This window comes from Oncorhynchus clarkii, chromosome 2 (assembly GCF_045791955.1).
Source record: "Oncorhynchus clarkii lewisi isolate Uvic-CL-2024 chromosome 2, UVic_Ocla_1.0, whole genome shotgun sequence".
In the NCBI taxonomy this organism is placed as follows: domain Eukaryota; kingdom Metazoa; phylum Chordata; class Actinopteri; order Salmoniformes; family Salmonidae; genus Oncorhynchus; species Oncorhynchus clarkii.
The window spans coordinates 71235494-71254833 of NC_092148.1; the positions used below are offsets into that span (position 1 = coordinate 71235494).

The 19340-nt window shown below is 44.3% G+C and overlaps 1 protein-coding gene across 3 annotated transcripts in view; it reads right to left on the reverse strand.

Annotated features, from left to right (window-relative positions):
- Nucleotides 1-373: 373 nt before the first annotated feature.
- LOC139373205 (GTPase HRas) overlaps nucleotides 374-19340 on the reverse strand; it is a 28204-nt gene continuing 9237 nt past the window's right edge. For 2 of the 3 annotated variants that reach the window (XM_071113414.1, XM_071113432.1), the window contains exons 2-6: nucleotides 12543-12677; nucleotides 8274-8452; nucleotides 4243-4402; nucleotides 3895-4019; nucleotides 374-3773 (exon numbers count right to left, since the gene is read on the reverse strand). In XM_071113414.1, the coding sequence (XP_070969515.1) occupies nucleotides 3900-4019; nucleotides 4243-4402; nucleotides 8274-8452; nucleotides 12543-12653 (570 nt within the window). In that variant the 5' untranslated portion in view covers nucleotides 12654-12677 and the 3' untranslated portion in view covers nucleotides 374-3773; nucleotides 3895-3899. The remainder of the gene's footprint in view (nucleotides 3774-3894; nucleotides 4020-4242; nucleotides 4403-8273; nucleotides 8453-12542; nucleotides 12678-19340) is intronic. The other variant, XM_071113424.1, reaches the window with a different exon arrangement.

Consider the following 19340-nt stretch of genomic DNA (forward strand, 5'->3'; position numbering starts at 1 on the left):
AACAGTGGTAGCCAATGTGTATAAATTGTGTAGTTCTGATTGCCGCTTCTGTGCCCTCTTGTGGAGAAATATCGTGGTCATGGGTGATTAAGTTTGTAATTTATCTAGTTGACATATCTTTTGTGATGGTGTAGTATATGTTTGTGCATTTTAAATATTAACTTTGCCATCAATTCAGTTTGTTACTGTGATTTGCATCTGCTGAACACTAAACATTCTCACTTATCTGGATAAAGAGTTAAAAGGATTACATGTTCTATTAACTGCTCTAATGAATCATGTAGAGTTGTTAGTATTCATTCATATTTTAGCCTGGAGAGGGCTGGACTGAGGGAGAGATGGTAGCTAAAATAACTGCAGTCAGTCAGGTGAATAAGTTCATCTTGACACCTTTATTCCTGCCCTGCTGCACATTTGCCATTTTGTTAAGAGTAAATACATCTTAAATAGTTTATTTTCACAATCAATCAAACTTCCAATCCCACATCCTCTCTCACATGTTCACACTACAGTTTTACAAGGGAGAAGCAAGCCCTTTTTGGTTTCAGTCCTTGGACACTGGGGGGTTTTCCCCATGTTTTTGACCCCAAAAAAGTCTCCCCTCCCTTCAGACATGGCCTGCTGGCATTGTATCCCTCAATGACAACTGATGTCCAATTTCTAAGCATTTACCTTTAGATGTGTGCTCATAACTGCCAGTCAGTCAAAGCACAGAGTATAGACAGACAAGGGACATTGTGTGAGATGTAGAATATAACAGCCAACTATAGTTCAGACAACTGTACAGTTCACATCTAACACCAGAGGTCTACTTGATAAACAAGTTACATAGCAGGTCTGATTTGTTTAACATTACACAGTAGATCATTATGGGGACAAAGATCTACATTTGTTTAAGATGGGCTATTTATTTTTCAAGGTACAGAGTATCTTTACTTTATGGTTATGAAGTGCCCTATACTAATACAACACAAATAATATTTTCTGTTAAAAACACACTTTTTCACAGTTAAGACCCCAAAATCATCAACAATAAATTGAGAATAAAACACACAGAAGACCAACATCATCCCTGAATCCCTCAGAGCTCCAGAATATAATCTGTGGTCCACACAACACAGTAGAGGTGTTCCACCCAGACAGAGCCAGAAGAGATATAGTGGCTGTTGTCAGAGGTAACGGTCAAGCCTGTGTGCAGTATCTTCATATTCAGACCCATTCATCCCCTGGGTCCAACATATGAAGGGTAGCAACCCAGGAAAGGTGAGATGATCTTGGGGAGTATTGTCTGACTGAAGGGCCCTCATGGTGGAGGGAGCAGGTCAACAAAATCTCTTACTGGTGTAATTGTGTTCAGGTAAGATGGGGTAATTCAGAAGAGTGTTTGTTGGAGGGGGGCAGCTCCTGGAAAACCACATACAAGAGCACGTACTGTACGTATACTAAGGAACACCACTCACATGTATGATAGCAGCAAAAAGTCAGTGAAATTAAGCATTTCTAGCGACAGAATAAAGTGATTATGTTAAGGTCTATCTTCTAGACAAGACGTCAAGGTGTTGGCTTTGACTGAAGTCTAATGAGGCATCACAATGTCCTACAGTATATGGATCACTGTGGCTGAACTGTGGGGGTAAGTACCTTCAAAAACGGGAGGGGGAAATAAAAAGCCAGCGGCTCTTAGAAGGTAAAAAGAACACTTCTTGAATTAAGATTGTTTAATTATGGCAAACTTAGTTTGGACTAACACACACAAAAACCATTAGCTAATCAGACGGGGCATGCTGTACAGAATCTCATCTGGTTGGACTGTTTCAGAGTTCGTTTTTCCTCATGTCTGTTAATCAAGGGAAAGATAAACAAATCCCAGAAGGAGCAGATCTCCAATCACCACCAGTGATTCACAACAGTTATCCACAGAGGAAAGCAGACAGACCACCACAGAAACACCTGCTTCAGGCAAACGTACTACTCTAAGGCATGAAGTACTAGCTAACAAATAATAAGGCAAGTTAAACAGGACCAAGCAGTGTTCATTTGTATTGGCAGCCCTATGCTGCGGTTAGTGTTGTATAGAGCGCAAAAGGTAGTAGGTCTATCTACACCATTCAATATCCAGACATATCTGGATAAGAGCGTCTGCTAAATGATTCAAATGTAATTGAGAAATATCCCAAGCGAACCCCTAAAGTGAAGAACGTTTTCCTCTGACTTTTCTTGCAAATGAAGTTGGCTCGTACATGACCAGCTTGAATTAAATGATCTTCTCAGGGAACCAAAGATCCAACTGAGGAGGCAGTAGCGAGTAGAATGAGAGAGAAGGTTATTTTAGGAGGCCAAAACAGTTTTATCCCACATATTACCATTAATTTAAGGCAGGTATTAGAATTTCAATTTCACAGATTTCATCCTGGAACATAAGATACAAAGGCGAGACATTTCTAGACATTCCCGTTTCCTGAGCCTTAAAAACACAGTGAGGACCGATACTTGCAATCTAGAAATGTAAAACTATACTAAACAACATACTGTTTGTCTAAGCAAAGGAATAGGAAAGAAATGGATGCCAACAGTGTTTTAAAATAGCACAATCTCAAAGGGTATTTTGTTCCACTTCCCTGAAAGGCTGTGCAAGAATAATCTTTCACTACATAACCATCCCATGGTAAATAATGGCACTGCATGGACCAAGGAATGACGTTAGTCTCCCATCCCTCCAACTATCATTCAGCCAAACCTTGAAGGCAACAGCAAGTAAAACATCACTCATGTACCCCTCCCTTCTCCACCCAAGAAATACAAGCAAATAATAAATAGGGATGAGAGAGATGGTTTATTCCCAATTCTTAAACCTAGTAAGACAGTAAACATTCCTATTGCACCAGAACCTACAATATCTAGTACTATATTACTCCACAAAGGGAACTCTTTAGCACACTGACATGTGCGCGCACACACACTTCTGTGGGGGAAGGCAATGGCACTCTGGGAAAATGAGTCCATCCATCGGTCTGATCCACAGCCATGCCCTCGTAAGGGCCCCGAATAAGGACTTCCTCACGGTGACAGGTCTTAAAATAGCAACAGCCCATCACACAAAATAAACATCCTGGCTTACTTTACAGTGCCGAGTATGATCACCTTCAAAACCTTCGATCACAAAAAAGTCTTTAAAAAAAAGAAAGTTAGGTTTGACAGCTATACTAACCGTAAAAAAAAGAAATCCTATCTGGCGTGTCTTTTGTCATGCTCCATCCCCATACTTGTATCCGTAATAATGAGGTTACTGCAGAGCCCCTCTAGAGAGGAACAAGGAGGCTGGGGGAGGTTAAATGATGGATGGGGATTTAGGCTACTACTGTCCAGTCTTTCCAGGGGGTCAAATGTAAAATCAGGGTTTTGAGGTGTTGGTGAAGGGGACTCACCAGGGATTGGATTGGTGACACCTCCCTTTAAGACCAGTGTTGAGACTGTAAAACAATAACTTAGCAGGAACTCATTGGAGCTGCCCAGCATGATCACACTGGTGAGAAACAGTCATTAGTGGTGTTGCTCTGGCAGGCGGACTCAAAGAGGGGACAGACAGCCTAGTCTAGCCTGGCAGGGGCAAGATCCCCCTCTCCCAAATGTCTATGGTACAGTCAGCCTGGTGGTGCGTCTGCTTTTCTTTGACTGTACTCTTCCGTTTCAAAGTTAGTTGTTGTTTCATCCTCCACCATCATTCTTTAAGTCCATTCTGCCACTAGGTCCACTCCTCACCCCGAACTGGTAACCTGTGGGAGAGAAGCACAAATGATTATGACATTGTGTAAGGATTCAGTGTCTCTCTGCTGTGAACGATGTTGTTAATTATGCTTGGGATAAAGTTGATAATGGGCTGAGTTTCTGAACGACCTCCATCACGACACCACACAGCGGCAGCTCATGCAGTCCTGTCCACTCTCATCCGGAGGGTTGAGCTTCCTCAGCTTGTGCTGCCTGATCTCTCTCACTAGCGTGTAGAAGGCGTCCTCCACCCCCTGCAAATAAACCAAACACACAGTCAGAACAATCTGCAAAATGGTGGGCATTACATATTTACAAGTTCGTAAACTTGATGGCCATCAACAATATAACTTCTGTGTATTTGTAGAAAATGTTCCCAGCACTGCACACACACACATACATACATACATACATACACATCGCACTGAGGGACACGCACTGCTCTCCCTGTGTGTGTGTGTGTGTGTGTAAGAGTACCTGTCGAGTCTTGGCAGAGGTCTCGATGTAGGGAATTCCGTAGCTGCGGGCCAGTTCCTGTGCTTGCCGCGTGTCCACGGTACGCGATGGGAGGTCACATTTATTACCCACCAGCACCATGGGCACGTCGTCAGAGTCTTTCACACGCTTGATCTGTTCCCTACAGGAGGACAGAAAGACACTGGTCAGTTCCCTGCTTGGTTTAACCCGTTTCTTCAAATATGAGGACCATACTCGACATTACATGGGCCTTAAACTACAGTAACTATCATTTGGAATAACTGTAGTAGTATGTAACTGCTTGTACACATACCCAGTATTGTGGTGGTGAAAATAGGTGGGTAAACTCTGATCGCTGTGAAAAAAAGTTACGCTCACTATAGTTTCAATGAATTTTCCCGCCAAGTGCGTTTACCCTCCACTACAACAAGTGTATTATAGTAAATTTAAACTAATCATGAACAAACAATTCAGTAAACTGAAATAAAATAATTAACAAACATTTGAAAAACTAAAACTGTACTGAAACTATCATCTCTGACTCCAAAACTAGCCAAAATAAAAATAAAAAACATGAATTAAAAAACAAAATGGGATTTTCAAGCCTTTGGAGGGGGCTTTCAAGATCCTGAATCTGGTGGGTAAATACAGCCAGGAGGTGGTGATGTTTCAAATAGGCCTAGTTTGTGCATCACCATCACTAGCTAAATGGAAAAATAGGCCTAGTTTGTGCATCACCATCACTAGCTAAATGGAAAAATTGGCCTAGTTTGTGCATCACCATCACTAGCTAAATGGAAAAATAGGCCTAGTTTGTGCATCACCATCACTAGCTAAATGGAAAAATTGGCCTAGTTTGTGCATCACCATCACTAGCTAAATGGAAAAATTGGCCTAGTTTGTGCATCACCATCACTAGTTAAATGGAAAAATTGGCCTAGTTTGTGCATCACCATCACTAGTTAAATGGAAAAATTGGCTAGGTATCTAGCTTAATTCTTGCACAAAAAGTTCAAGCATTGGATTGGTGTAATCCTGGACAAGAGAATTTCTTTCCACCATAATTTTTGCACAAGTCTCAGCGCTATTTCTTTTAAATTCAAGTCACATTGAGATGGTTTAATGTATAAATTAAACCTAACCTATAGCCTGACCCATTTGCACCTCATGCATTACTGCCCCTCAGTTGCAAGAAGTAACATCCCAAAAAAGAATACAGCACAAATGGTTCCTAGTCTCCCTCACATGCTTTCTGTCCCAAACAGTAAAACAACATAGAAATATTGCTATACAACTAAATAAAAACGAGCAAATCAGGTCTGAAAACAAATGGAAACACAAATGAACTTCAAATAACAATCAGAAAATTAATGTAAATAAAAACACAAACTATAATAAGCTTTCTCTGCACATGTTACACCATCATACCACAACTAATGCATTTTGTAAAGTGTTGTCACGATCAATTCCCAATGAAGGAACAGGGTGTCCGTGGGTCATTTCAGCCTTATGTATTAGGATCCTACCTCCATCTCCTCTCCATAAACAACACCAGTCAGACACTAATTGCTGTGCTGTACTGCTGGAGGAGGGATGGGGCAGCAAACAGTATGACCTCATCTCTCCAGCATCCATCTAGCCAGCAGGCCAGGGGGGTGTGAGTGTGTGAGGGTCAGATCTGTTTGGAGCTCAGCACAGTCACAAGCAGGACAGTTAACCGGATAGATGATTTCTAGCGGTGGCATTCCAGGTTGTCGTGCCTGGCATGTGCATGCCCAATGTCTATGGCTGTGTATATGATGAGATGGATGGGAAGGCAGCAAACAGAATGAGCTAATCATTTACGCAAGCAGCCAGTCAGATGACTGTGTGACAGGACCAAATGGACTGGGTCAGATCTATACATCAACCCCTCAATTCACCGTCACCACCTAGCAGTAATACCCAATGCAAGCCTAGTGGAGAAATGGAGAGAGACGGGGAGTGGAGGCGTGGAGTGGAGAGATAGACGGGGAGTGGAGAAATGGAGTGGAGACAGAATCGATTACCATCATCTCCGTCTGGAATTCTTGCCTCCCTCCATGTCATTGGGAGTGTTCCTCCTCTGCTCTACTCTCCTCCCTCCCTCCATGTCATTGGGAGTGTTCCTCCTCTACTCTACTCTCCTCCCTCCCTCCATGTCATTGGGAGTGTTCCTCCTCTACTCTACTCTCCTCCCTCCCTCCATGTCATTGGGAGTGTTCCTCCTCTGCTCTACTCTCCTCCATCCCTGTCATTGGGAGTGTTCCTCCTCTGCTCTACTCTACTCTCCTCTCCTCCCTCCATGTCATTGGGAGTGTTCCTCCTCTGCTCTACTCTCCTCCCTCCCTCCATGTCATTGGGTGTTCCTCCTCTGCTCTACTCTCCTCCCTCCCTCCATGTCATTGGGAGTGTTCCTCCTCTGCTCTACTCTCCTCCATCCCTCCATGTCATTGGGAGTGTTCCTCCTCTGCTCTACTCTCCTCCCTCCCTCCATGTCATTGGGAGTGTTCCTCCTCTGCTCTACTCTCCTCCCTCCCTCCCTCCCTCCATGTCATTGGGAGTGTTCCTCCTCTGCTCTACTCTCCTCCCTCCCTCCATGTCATTGGGAGTGTTCCTCCTCTGCTCTACTCTCCTCCCTCCATGTCATTGGGAGTGTTCCTCCTCTGCTCTACTCTCCTCCCTCTCTCCATGTCATTGGGAGTGTTCCTCCTCTGCTCTACTCTCCTCCCTCCATGTCATTGGGAGTGTTCCTCCCCTGCTCTACTCTCCTCCCTCCCTCCATGTCATTGGGAGTGTTCCTCCTCTGCTCTACTCTCCTCCCTCCCCGTCATTGGGAGTGTTGCTCCTCTGCTCTACTCTCCTCCCTCCCCGTCATTGGGAGTGTTCCTCCTCTGCTCTACTCTCCTCCCTCCATGTCATTGGGAGTGTTCCTCCTCTGCTCTACCCTCCTCCCTCCCTCCCTCCCTCCCTCCCTCCATGTCATTGGGAGTGTTCCTCCTCTGCTCTACTCTCCTCCCTCCCTCCATGTCATTGGGAGTGTTCCTCCTCTGCTCTACTCTCCTCCCTCCCTGTCATTGGGAGTGTTCCTCCTCTGCTCTACTCTCCTCCCTCCATGTTATTGGGAGTGTTCCTCCTCTGCTCTCCTCCCTCCCTCCCTCCATGTCATTGGGAGTGTTCCTCCTCTGCTCTATCCTCCTCCCTCCCTCCATGTCATTGGGAGTGTTCCTCCTCTGCTCTACCCTCCTCCCTCCCTCCCTCCATGTCATTGGGAGTGTTCCTCCTCTGCTCTACTCTCCTCCCTCCCTCCCTCCCTCCATGTCATTGGGAGTGTTCCTCCTCTGCTCTACTCTCCTCCCTCCCTCCCTCCATGTCATTGGGAGTGTTCCTGCTCTACTCTCCTCCCTCCCTCCATGTCATTGGGAGTGTTCCTCCTCTGCTCTACTCTCCTCCCTCCATGTCATTGGGAGTGTTCCTGCTCTGCTCTACTCTCCTCCCTCCCTCCATGTCATTGGGAGTGTTCCTGCTCTACTCTCCTCCCTCCCTCCATGTCATTGGGAGTGTTCCTGCTCTACTCTCCTCCCTCCCTCCCTGTCATTGGGAGTGTTCCTCCTCTGCTCTACTCTCCTCCCTCCATGTCATTGGGAGTGTTCCTGCTCTGCTCTACTCTCCTCCCTCCCTCCATGTCATTGGGAGTGTTCCTGCTCTACTCTCCTCCCTCCCTCCATGTCATTGGGAGTGTTCCTGCTCTACTCTCCTCCTTCCCTCCATGTCATTGGGAGTGTTCCTCCTGTGCTCTTCTCTCCTCTGGTCTGGTCTAATTGAGGCAGGATCAATTTCATTGGCAGCGTGCTGTAATCACTCCAAGGCGGAAGGCTAAGCTTTCTATAGCTGTGTTAAATGGTAAGGCATGACATCACCCAGCTAGCTGCTGCAGAGAGCTTTCACACAAGACAGCCATGACCACCCACCGTCACATACAGCCCCCTGGCCAGTCACACACACACACACACCTGTACTGGTGGATGTCCTCAAAGGACTTGGTGTTGTTGATGGCGAAGACACAGAGGAAGCCCTCCCCTGTCCTCATGTACTGGTCCCTCATAGCGCTGTACTCCTCCTGACCTGCAGTGTCCAGGATGTCCAGCAGACATGTCTCCCCATCAATCACCACCTGCTTCCTGTATGAGTCCTGAAGGGGGGGGGGGGGGGGGTTTAGCAGTTACACTGCTACAGACAGACTGCCGACTGATTCTCTACCCAAGTATGCACTTGCTCACTCCTGTTTAAGGATTTACAAAAATTGGTTTGATGTGTAAGGATGTGTGTAAGTTAAAGGGAACTGTGGCTGTGGACCAATTTAACAAACGCAACCCCTGGTGCACTAAATTAACATACAAACAATCTGTAGGGCATTCACTACCTGCTGTACAATGTAGAGAAAAACGGGGCAATTCAAGAGGGTGGTATGAAATGAATGTCAAAACATATTTTACTTTTCCCAATGTCATTATAAATTACACAGAACTAAATCATTAGATTGTTCTCTACAATAGTATAAACCTAATATACTTGTACTTGACCGTGTTGATGAAATAAGAACGTCAATTTGCTGTGACCTTTGCTAGTTTAGACTGTGCTGCTCTTGGTTGTATCTCGTCCATATTTGGCGTTGTGAGGTGGTACCATTTGGAGGTGCTTCCACTGGTTGGCCCAATCATAAATCAACTTGATACCCTTGTCATTTTCAACTGCAACTGCTTTCATTACCTATATTGGCGATCAAACTACGTTGAGAGAGGTTGTTCCGATGGCAATTTAAAGGGAGCGACAAAAACAGGAAAAGATTGTCTTTGCGGAGGGTGGATACTGAAATTCAGCCTCTTAGTATTGTAAATTAATATATATTTAGTCCTTATTTAGTTTTTTTCCGGCGGATTTCATTTAGAAATCCTGGAGCCACTAGTCGGCATGTAACTTCAATTGACAAGCTGAGCACCTTTAAAAGCTGGCCACACTGCTCGGGTCGCATGCACGAGTGTAGATTATTATTATTATTATTATTTTTTACACGTTATCCAATCATTGCACCCACACTGCTCGTGAGCGTCTGCATAGCCAGGATCTAAAATAGAACGTGCTTCTATTTGTGACGCTCAACGCGCTGCAAGTCATGCCTCTCCCATCTCCTCATTGGCATATACCCACATTCCATCACCTCATTGATTTTTTGGAGCGTATACCCACGTGGGTGAATGAAAGATGAACTGAGGTCCACAGCCTAGTTGGTGGTGGTAATGCACCTTAAAGAAAAGTTGGTTGCCAACCACCATATAAAGTCCAAAGAAGAAGCAGCCTGAAGGAGGAGAATTTGCTAGAAACAGTTGGATTATCCTTTTATCTGTGGATTAATTGTCGGAGTTGAAGACCTTCTGCATTTCAAGTAAAATAACAACCCAATGTTTATATCCAATTTAGACAGCAAGCTAGCTAGCAACAGCAAGCTAGCTAAATTGCCATAAATGTTTAATGCTTTTCGACCTGTCCCCTAATTAATATAATTGGTTCAGAGTTTGTTTTGATATTTCAACCTGTGTCCTGATTACATCTGGTGTGGGGGGACAAATTGCGCGTGTGAGGTCTGGTCAGCATGTTAGAGTTCTATTGAGCAGTCAGCACTGCATGATCATTCCAGTGATAACATTATATTCACTCTAAACATGCTATATTCTCAGAGTAAATCTTTTGTAACGTTTGAACCATATAAGGTAGACATGGGTTTTGGATTATTTATTTTCTGAATTCTCTATGGAATGGACACATTTGTATGAACCTTGAATGAATTAATCCTTTTACGGGTGAACACCCTACAATCTGTAATGAATGCGCTAATGAAGTGTAAGCTGAAATCCATTGATGCATGTTCAGTATACTAACCAACCATTTACACATGTCTCTTGACTAGGCTTAAAGCAGGAGTCTGGATCTGGGACCTGATTGATAGTCTCTCTCACACACAGGCACACATGCATGCTGTGTGACTAGCCATGCTGTGTGACTGGCCAGAGAAGAGGTAGTGGTATCAAAAGGGGCAGAGTGCAGGGCCAGGGTTTAGTGTCCCAACACACAGACACAGGGTGCAGGGTCTTTCTGTGCTAGTGCATAGGGGCCAGGAATGCACACACAAAAAGGACATTGTCTGGCCAGAGGTAGGCGTGGTGACAAAGAGAGAGGGAGAGAAGAGAAAGCAGACTCTCTTGTTCCCTCTCAGTCTCTAAAAATCTCTTATAGTGAACTGAGAGGAACTCAATTAGGAGTAGCGGTGTAGTAAAAAATGTTTTTTTTTTTTAAATATATATATTTTTTAACCTAACATTTGGAGAATTCAATTGATAATGAGTAGCCTGTTTGGTAATGAGATCTGGTAGTTAAGTGGTCTCTCCAGTGAGCCAGTAGTCACACTAGCCAACTCCACTCCGTTAACTACAGACCAGGGGAGGGGCCACATCCGCATGACATCAACCACAGTGATCAGCTACAGATGTGGACAGAAGCTCTGGAAACGCACTTGGGCTCCCGAGAAGCGCAGTGGTCTATGGCACTGCATATCAGTGCTACTAGCGTCACTACAGACTAGGGATGCACGCTATATCGGTAAGCATATTGGAATAGGATGATGTTAACTAAAAATGCCAACATCGCCCGATGTTTAGTTTAACTCCGATGTGCAAAACCGATGTCAAAGCTGATGTGCATACCTATATAAACACAATGACGGCACGAAAAATACAGAGGTACACGTGCAACACAACATTCCTAACCTGGCCCACAATGTCTGCTGTGTGGATCCATTTTCAAGTTTCAGAGGAAGAAAACAAAAAGGCCATCTGCAACGTTTGTGCTGCTGTTATTTCCAGAGGGGAGAAAGTGAAATCTTTCAATACCACAAACCTAATTACTCATTTAAAAGTGCATCATCCCCAGACGTTCAGCGACTACTTGGAACAAAAGCAGAAAACAAACTAAGGACACACTCCCAACAACTAAACAAGTTCAAGTCAAGCAGTCATTTGAAAGAGTAGGAACATTTCAGCGAGACAACTTAAAGACGAAATCCATTAACACCAAGATAATGGCATTCATTGCCCTTGACGATCAACAGTCCTCTGTCGTGGATGATGTTTGCTTTCGCCGACTGGCCGAGCACCTTGAGCCCCGGTACACACTACCAAGTAGGCGTTATTTTTCAGATGTTGCCCTACCGGAGAAACGCACATCCTTGAACAACTTGCTATGGGCGTCGCTGCTATTAGCTTCACGACAGACATTTGGACCAGCGACGTCAGCTCCATGAGCATGCTGAGTCTGACAGCACAGAGGGTCTACGAGGATTTCGTACTGAGGAAAGACGTATTGCATGCTCAAGAATGTGCTGGTTCTCATACCACTGCTGCCTTTTCAATGGCATTTGAGAACATGTTTGAAACCTGGAAACATGAACACACTCCTAGCGCCATTTGAACAACTGACTCAAGAAATAAGCTACTCAACTGTGTCTGCAGCAGACGTGATACCCTGTCATGGCATTGAAACGTCTGCTCAACAAAGACCCAGTCTGTGTCAGCAGTTAAAACTTGCAAAAGTACTCGACTAGAGGCTGTGAACAAGCGAGTCGGTGGGTACAAGGACTGCTACTTCGATGCAGACAAGAAACGGGGATTACATGAAACAAGATAGAAACGGACAGTGACAGTGCGCACTGGGGAAGCGAGACCACGGACAGACAGAGCTGAAACTTCACTGCTTGACATGTATGATGAAATCTTGGTTGAGAATGAAACGACTGAACAACGAAACAGCACAGCAAGTAAGTGAAAGAAATCGGTTTTGATTATGTTTTACTTGTAATGGGGACATATGTAAATGCCAACAAAATAACTTTTTGGTCAGTGTGTGCGTGTGTTTCAACAATTTAACTGTACTATAATGCTTAAAAACGGCACTAAAATTTGAAATATTGGTTACCGGTATTGTTTTTTTTTTGGCAAGGAAAATATTGGATATCGTATCGGGCAAAAATGTAACGTCGGTGCATCCCTACTACAGACCCTGGTTCGATTCCAGGGTGTATCACAACAGGCCCGTGATTGGGAGTCCCATAGGGCGGCACAAAATTGGCCCAGCGTCGTCTGGGTTTGGCCCGGTTAGGCAGTCATTGTAAATAAGAATTTGTTCTCAACTGACTTGCCTGGTTAAATCTTTAAAAAATGAACAGTACATACCTCTATGGTGGGGTCGTATTCATCCACAAAGTGGTTCTGGATGAGCTGGATGGTGAGTGCACTCTTCCCCACACCTCCAGCCCCCACCACCACCAACTTGTACTCAGTCATCCTCACTGCTCCCCACACACACTGCTGTGAGAGAGAGAGAGGAGAGAGCAGCAGATAGGAGGGGGAGAGAAAGGTTCATACATTTCACAATGTTTTCTGTTCTTAGATGTCTATTCATTCGCACGTGTTCTGTTTGACATTAGCTTCCCTGAACCCCTACCTCACTATTTTGTTTACCACCACCTCTACCCAGAGGTTTGATGTGTGTGTAGGGCGGCTGAGTTTGAGACCCATCAGAGGAATGTCAAATGTGCTGAAGGTACTCAATGTTCCAATCCACTCCCACACAACGCGAGAGAGACACAGAGAGAGAGGGAGAGGTTTGACACCGAGTGCTCCTCATTGATGCCTACCTCACAAATCAGAAGCCTCATGTTTTTTTTTTTTTATATACAGCATAGAGGTGCTGTTTCTCTGAAAGCATGTGTGTAGCGCGTGAGCAGAGCATTTGAATAGCCCCTTAATGACAGTTGAGTATGATGCTTCTTCTGGTTACTGATAGTTTCTTGATGGGCGCAGGCCTGACTGTTAGAACTGCCAAATTCGCCCATGGATAGATGATTAGTTGAAACTGTATGGCTGAGAGGGATGATGCATAGGGAATAGAAAATAGATCTGACAACAGAGGACTGAGGCAAACATACAGTAAATTGAGAAATCATGCAACTAAACAAAAATAAGAAGAAACTATACTATGGAACAAAGGTAAATGATATAAAAGAATGATGGTAAAACGCTCTGGAGTACTTCACATGAAATTCCAGGCAAAAAAACCTAACCACGCTCCAACTGTCGTCACTGAGGCAGATGGCTTGTTCATAACAAAACCCTTTCATATTGCCAACCACTTTAGCAAACTTATCAACAATTTAAAAAAAAATAATCTTAGGCATGACATACAAACAACAAATACTGAGCCTTCATATTCCTGCATAACGGACCAAATAGTGAAAGACGAGCACTGTAGTCGAGTTCCACAAAGTGGGTGTGGAAGAGGTGAAAACTACCTGGTACCAACAACCTGGATGGTGAATTGCGGAGGTTGGTAGCGGAATACATTGTGACTCCTGTTTGCCACATATTCAATTTAAGCCTCAAAAAACAGTGTGTGCCCTCAGACATGGAGGGAGACAAAGGTCATTCCACTACCCAAGAATAGCAGAGCACCCTTTAAATGGTTCAAACAGCCAACCAATCAGCCTGTTGCAAGTGCATAGCAAACTTTCAGATTTTTTTTTTGTTTGATCAGTTATTTTATAGAAAACTAATTAGATTCTCAGCATGATTATAGGGAAGGGCACTCAACATGCTCGGCACTGACACAAAGGACTAATGATTGGCTGAAATAAATGGATATTAAGATTCTGGGAGCGGTTTTGTTAGACTATTGTTCTCTTCCATGTGCAAACAAGGGTGTCCAAGAGAATGTTGAAGTCCTTTGGTTCCTCAGATTTCTGAAAACCAATGTCGTTAAATCCAACGTGAGTGCCAATGGTGACAATATTAGAATAGTTGTCTAATACTGAGGGCAGGAGGGAGGTGATGTCTTGGACATGGGCACCTGGGTGACAGTAGATCCTGGTGGGCCCACAAGCAGGCCAAAAAACAACAAATCACACCATTGAGCTGCCCACAATGATGGTGGTCGTGATTGAATCCGATGGGGAAGGAAGAAGGGGAACAGAACGGGCCTGCCCCGGGCAAGGAGGAGGTGTGCTTCGACTCATGCCAGCTTGACTCACCGCACATGTACCAGCGGATGGCTTCGGAATCGTCGGGGAGATGAAGGACCTTGTTTCCTTTGGTCAGCACCCCTGGATGGCTGCTGGCTGTTGGTGTACTCCCAGGATCAGCACTGACTCCCAGAGCAGGTATGTCCACCACCAGCAGAGCGAAGCTGTTTAATAGCGGGATCTGATCTTCTAGAATATATGGAGGCCGACCAGACTGCCTCCCACCCAACCTCCACCTTGCCAGTGTCCAGTCTCCCACTGGCCTCAGAGTTGAGCTTACCATCTGTCCAGTGGATTGGAGCAGGCCAGTACCGCCCAACTCATCGACCCCTTGGCTGTAGGAGGCATTCAGAACTGAAATTGTGTGTGCCTGGTCTGCATCAAAGTACATCTTGTTTTTCCCCACAGCTCAGCTAGCAGCCAGAGAATCTCTTCCCAAATCTGCTTGATGATAAATTAACAAATTGTCTGTTCCAAAATATATCAGTTCCACCTTATTTTGTTTCTCTTGCATAGATCTCACACCTAGCACATTTGAGCCCAGACGTAGACACATACCACTGGTGTTGAATCTAGCACTGCTAGCGTTAACTTGCTCTGTTAACAGTTAGCAATTATGCTAACTATTGTGTTTTTTTGCAGGAATCCAGGACACAAACATGCAGTCCAGCTGAAAAAGCTAACTGCGTCGCGGAATCTTTAGCTATCAGAAATTCCAATGGTTAAAGATGTTGTTGACATGAAAGAAATAAAAATAAGAATTAATAAAAAACAGACCGAGTGTAGACAGTATAGTCGTGGCCAAAAGTTGAGAATGACACAAATATACATTTTCAAATTCTGCTGCCTCAGTTTGTATGATTGCAATTTGCATATACTCCAGAATGTTAGGAAGAGTGATCAGATGAAATGCAATTAATTGCAGTCCCTCTTAGCCATGCAAATGAACTGAATCCCAAAAAACATTTCCACTGCATTTCAGTCCTGCCAGCCCTGCCACAAAAGGACCAGCTGACATGTCAGTGATTCTCTCGTTAAGAACACAGCCATGAATAAAGAATGAAGAATAAAGAATGGTACCAACACATCCTCTGAGAGCAACTTCTCCCAACCATCCAGGAAGAGTTTGGTGATGAACAATGCCTTTTCCAGCATGATGGAGCACCTTGCCATAAGGCAAACTAAGATAACTAAGTGTCTCGGGGAACAAAACATTGATATTTTGGGTCCATGGCCAGGAAACTCCCCAGACCTTAATCCCATTGAGAACTTGTGGTCAATCCTCAAGAGGCGGGTGGACAAACAACAACCCACAAATTCTGACAAACTCCAAGCATTAATTATGCAAGAATGGGCCCCATCAGTCAGGATGTGGCCCAGAAGTTAATTGACAGCATGTCAGGGTGGATTGCAAAGGTCTTGAAAAAGAAGTGTCAACACTGCAAATGTTGACTCTTTGCATCAACTTCATGTAATTGTCAATAAGTTTTTGACACGTATGAAATGCTTGTAATTATACTTTAGTATTCCATAGTAACATCTGACAAAAATATCTAAAGACACTGAAGCAGCAAACTTAATGGAAATTCATATTTGTGTCATTCTCAAAACCTTTGGCCATGACTGTACACTGATCTGTTGCGTGTGCTTGATGACGTCTGTTGCATGATGTGTGAGAATGCAGTTGTTGTACAAACGGTAATCTTGGCTAGTTTTGCTTGCAAATACTTTTGTTTTATACGAACATTTTAATATTGTTCTAGTGTACCACGGGGCAGCTGGCTAGGGCCATTATTGTTTTCTGTTTTTACTAAAGACCTTCCACTGACCTTGAATAAAGCCTGGGCGTCTATGTACGCTGACGACTCAACAGTATACACGTCGGCTGCAACAGTAAAATAAATAACTGAAACCCTTAACATAGAGCTCCAGTAAGTTTTAGAATGGGTAACTAGCAATAGGCTGGTGCTACATTTATTTAAAAAAATAAAAGGCATTGTTTTTGTGACAATTCACTCACTCAACCTAATTTATTCTTGAATAAATGTTGTGATTGAGCAAGTTGAAGACACTAAACTGCTGGGTGTAACCCTAGATCGCAAGCTGTCATGGTCAAAAATGATAGACTCAGTGGTTGCTAAAATGGGAAGAGGTCTGTCCATGATAGGACATTGCTCTGCCTTCTTCACATCTCAGTCGACCAGACATGCCCTACGGGACTTAGTATCGTCGCACCTGGACTACTTCCCAGCTGTGTGGCCATGTGCGGGAGAGGACATAGGTAATTTGCAGTTGGCCCGTAACAAAGCGGCACGTATTGCACTTCGACATGCATCTCAACCTCTCCTGCCTCAAAGTTGAGGAGAGAATGACTGCATCTCAACCTCTCCTGCCTCAAAGTTGAGGAGAGAATGACTGCATCTCAAATTGGTCTTTGTGCGGGGTGTCGAAGGTACTGAACTGTCTGTTCAAAAATGTAGCACACAGTTTGGACACTCATCACATGCAACCAGAGGTCTCTTCAGGTCCAGGTCCAGAACAGACTGAGAAACACACAGTATTAAATAGAGCCATGACTACATGGAACTCTGCCATCCCATGTAAGACAAGATAGCAATAAAAACAGATACAACACCTTACTACATATTAGTGAGCAGTAATGTGACCGACAACGAGGCTTGAAAATTACCATCTAGTTATGCACTTGTATTTTTGTACCTGCTAATAGAATAGATTTTTATAAATATTATTAAAATGGGTTTACTGACCACAACCCATTGAATTAATATTAAGTGTTGTTTATTTGGCATCAGGAGAGGACAGCGCATGGAAGAAAGCAGTGAGATATGCAATATTGTTCTGTTTCTGGAAATGGCTAGCCTGCAATGCAGAGTGCGGGGCGCTTCATTTCGGTCGCGCGGGGATCAAACTCCCCCCTTCCCCAGAGTCAGCCCCAGGTCTTCAGGGCTGAGCCCCGGAGGTTCTGTGACGTCCCTGCTGGGATCCACACAAAATATGAAACATTATATAATACAGAACATTAATAGAGAAGAACAGCTCAAGGACAGAACTACATACATTTTAAATGTCACACAGCCTACATATTCATACATATAGACAATATCTAGGTCAAATACAATAAGTGCAAATTACAATACAAAATTAATAAAATAGCTTTGTCTCCTTCAGAGGGCCTGTTTGTGTAGCTAGTCATGCTGCGCGCACTGTGCAGTTCCAAAACAATCCAAAGGGTGTCAGCCTAGACCACAAATGTATGTTTTGCATATGTACAAATACAGGCACCTAACATGATTGAAAATCATGAAACATCCACACGAGCTCAGCCATCCACATAAAGAGACGCACGTGCAATTATTGAACTGGGAACATTTTCACACAGAAATTTTACAACATGATGTCACAATCAGAACAATTGGGTTAAAGCCCCGAAAGCCCGCACCTGGTGACGTCAATGAACCCCAGTAAGAGTTGCTGGTTCTTTTGCAGCGGCCAATAGGGATCCTAATAAAATACCAATTCTAGATGCATTAAATAATGGCAAACGAATGCCAAAAATCTAACATTCCTAATTTCTCTGATATGTCCCATAGAAAATAGATATCTGCACACCGTGTTGAGTGTACTTTGTGGCACTGCAGCAGTGATAGCCACTGGGGTCAGTGAGTTCAGAGGAGAGGACAGAGAAGGGGAAGCCGTGCAGTCAGAAGGTTTTTGGACTCCCGGGTGTACCTCGTCACCCCCTCCGTGGTTGGGTCCGGCGCAGACATGACACAGGGCTACTCTATCATAAATCAGGGGCTCTCATTAAACAATTCGGGCCGCATTCATTAGTTTTGCAACGGAAAATGTTTTCAACAAAAACCGAGCACTTGTTATTGGACAAGGTAGGTCCCTCCCCATTTTTCCTGCCTGCTTATACATGTCTCCTAGTGAATATGATCCAGTTGGACCAGGCCCTGTTCTCTTCCAGAACACATCCTTTCCTCATCCCATCCCGGCTGTATCACACCTGGCCGTGATTGGGAGTCCCATAGGGTGGCGCACAATTGGCCCAGCATCATCCTGGTTTGGTCGGGGTAGGCCGTCATTGTAAATAAGAATTTGTTCTTAACAGACTTGCCTAGCTAAATAAAGGTTACATGAAAATAAAATAAAAATCACGTATCTGACATGACTGGAGAGAAAGGGACTCAAAACACACAGGCGGTGTGTGTGAATCCTTTAGAATGCATCCTTCAGCCTGTTTTGACCACTGATCTGAGAGGCCAGAACATGACAGGTGAGAGCTATATGGTGGAAATCTACTGTATCCAATCCATTCACCGATCAGTGATGAAGGAGAGGGAGGGAGCAATGTAAGAGTATTGAGACCCTGACACAGTGAGGTGTCGAGTTGAACGGTGTGTACACATCCAGTCTCTCACTGCAACAGATTGCAGAATGGAGCGTGTCTGACAGAGATTCAGAGATAACTTAGTGTCCATGGTTATTCCAACAGATCATCAGATATGAATGTAGCCTAGATGACAGAGGAGATACTGGTGATGGTATTGCTCCATGTGTCACAACACACAGTTAGTGTGTCACCTAAACCTACAGAACAGTGTCAGACTACAGTGGTTCACTCATTGGACATCAGTGCCCTAAAACAAAAACAGCTAACAGAAAGCTATCAACTTGTAATTTTCCCACACGATCTCAGCACATGCATCACAGGTCCAGCCTCAGTAAACGAAGCCAACCAGTAGGCTTCTAATTTGACAAGCTAAAACCCCCTACCCCAGTGAACTGGGTAGTGTTGCGTGGCTAAAAGAGACACTCAGCTGAAGTCCAGACACTGTACTCTCGCTCTCGTGGCTGACAGGCTGGGTCAGGGTGTCAACTGTCAAGTAAGCTGCATGAACCATACATACTCACGCACACACAATGGCCC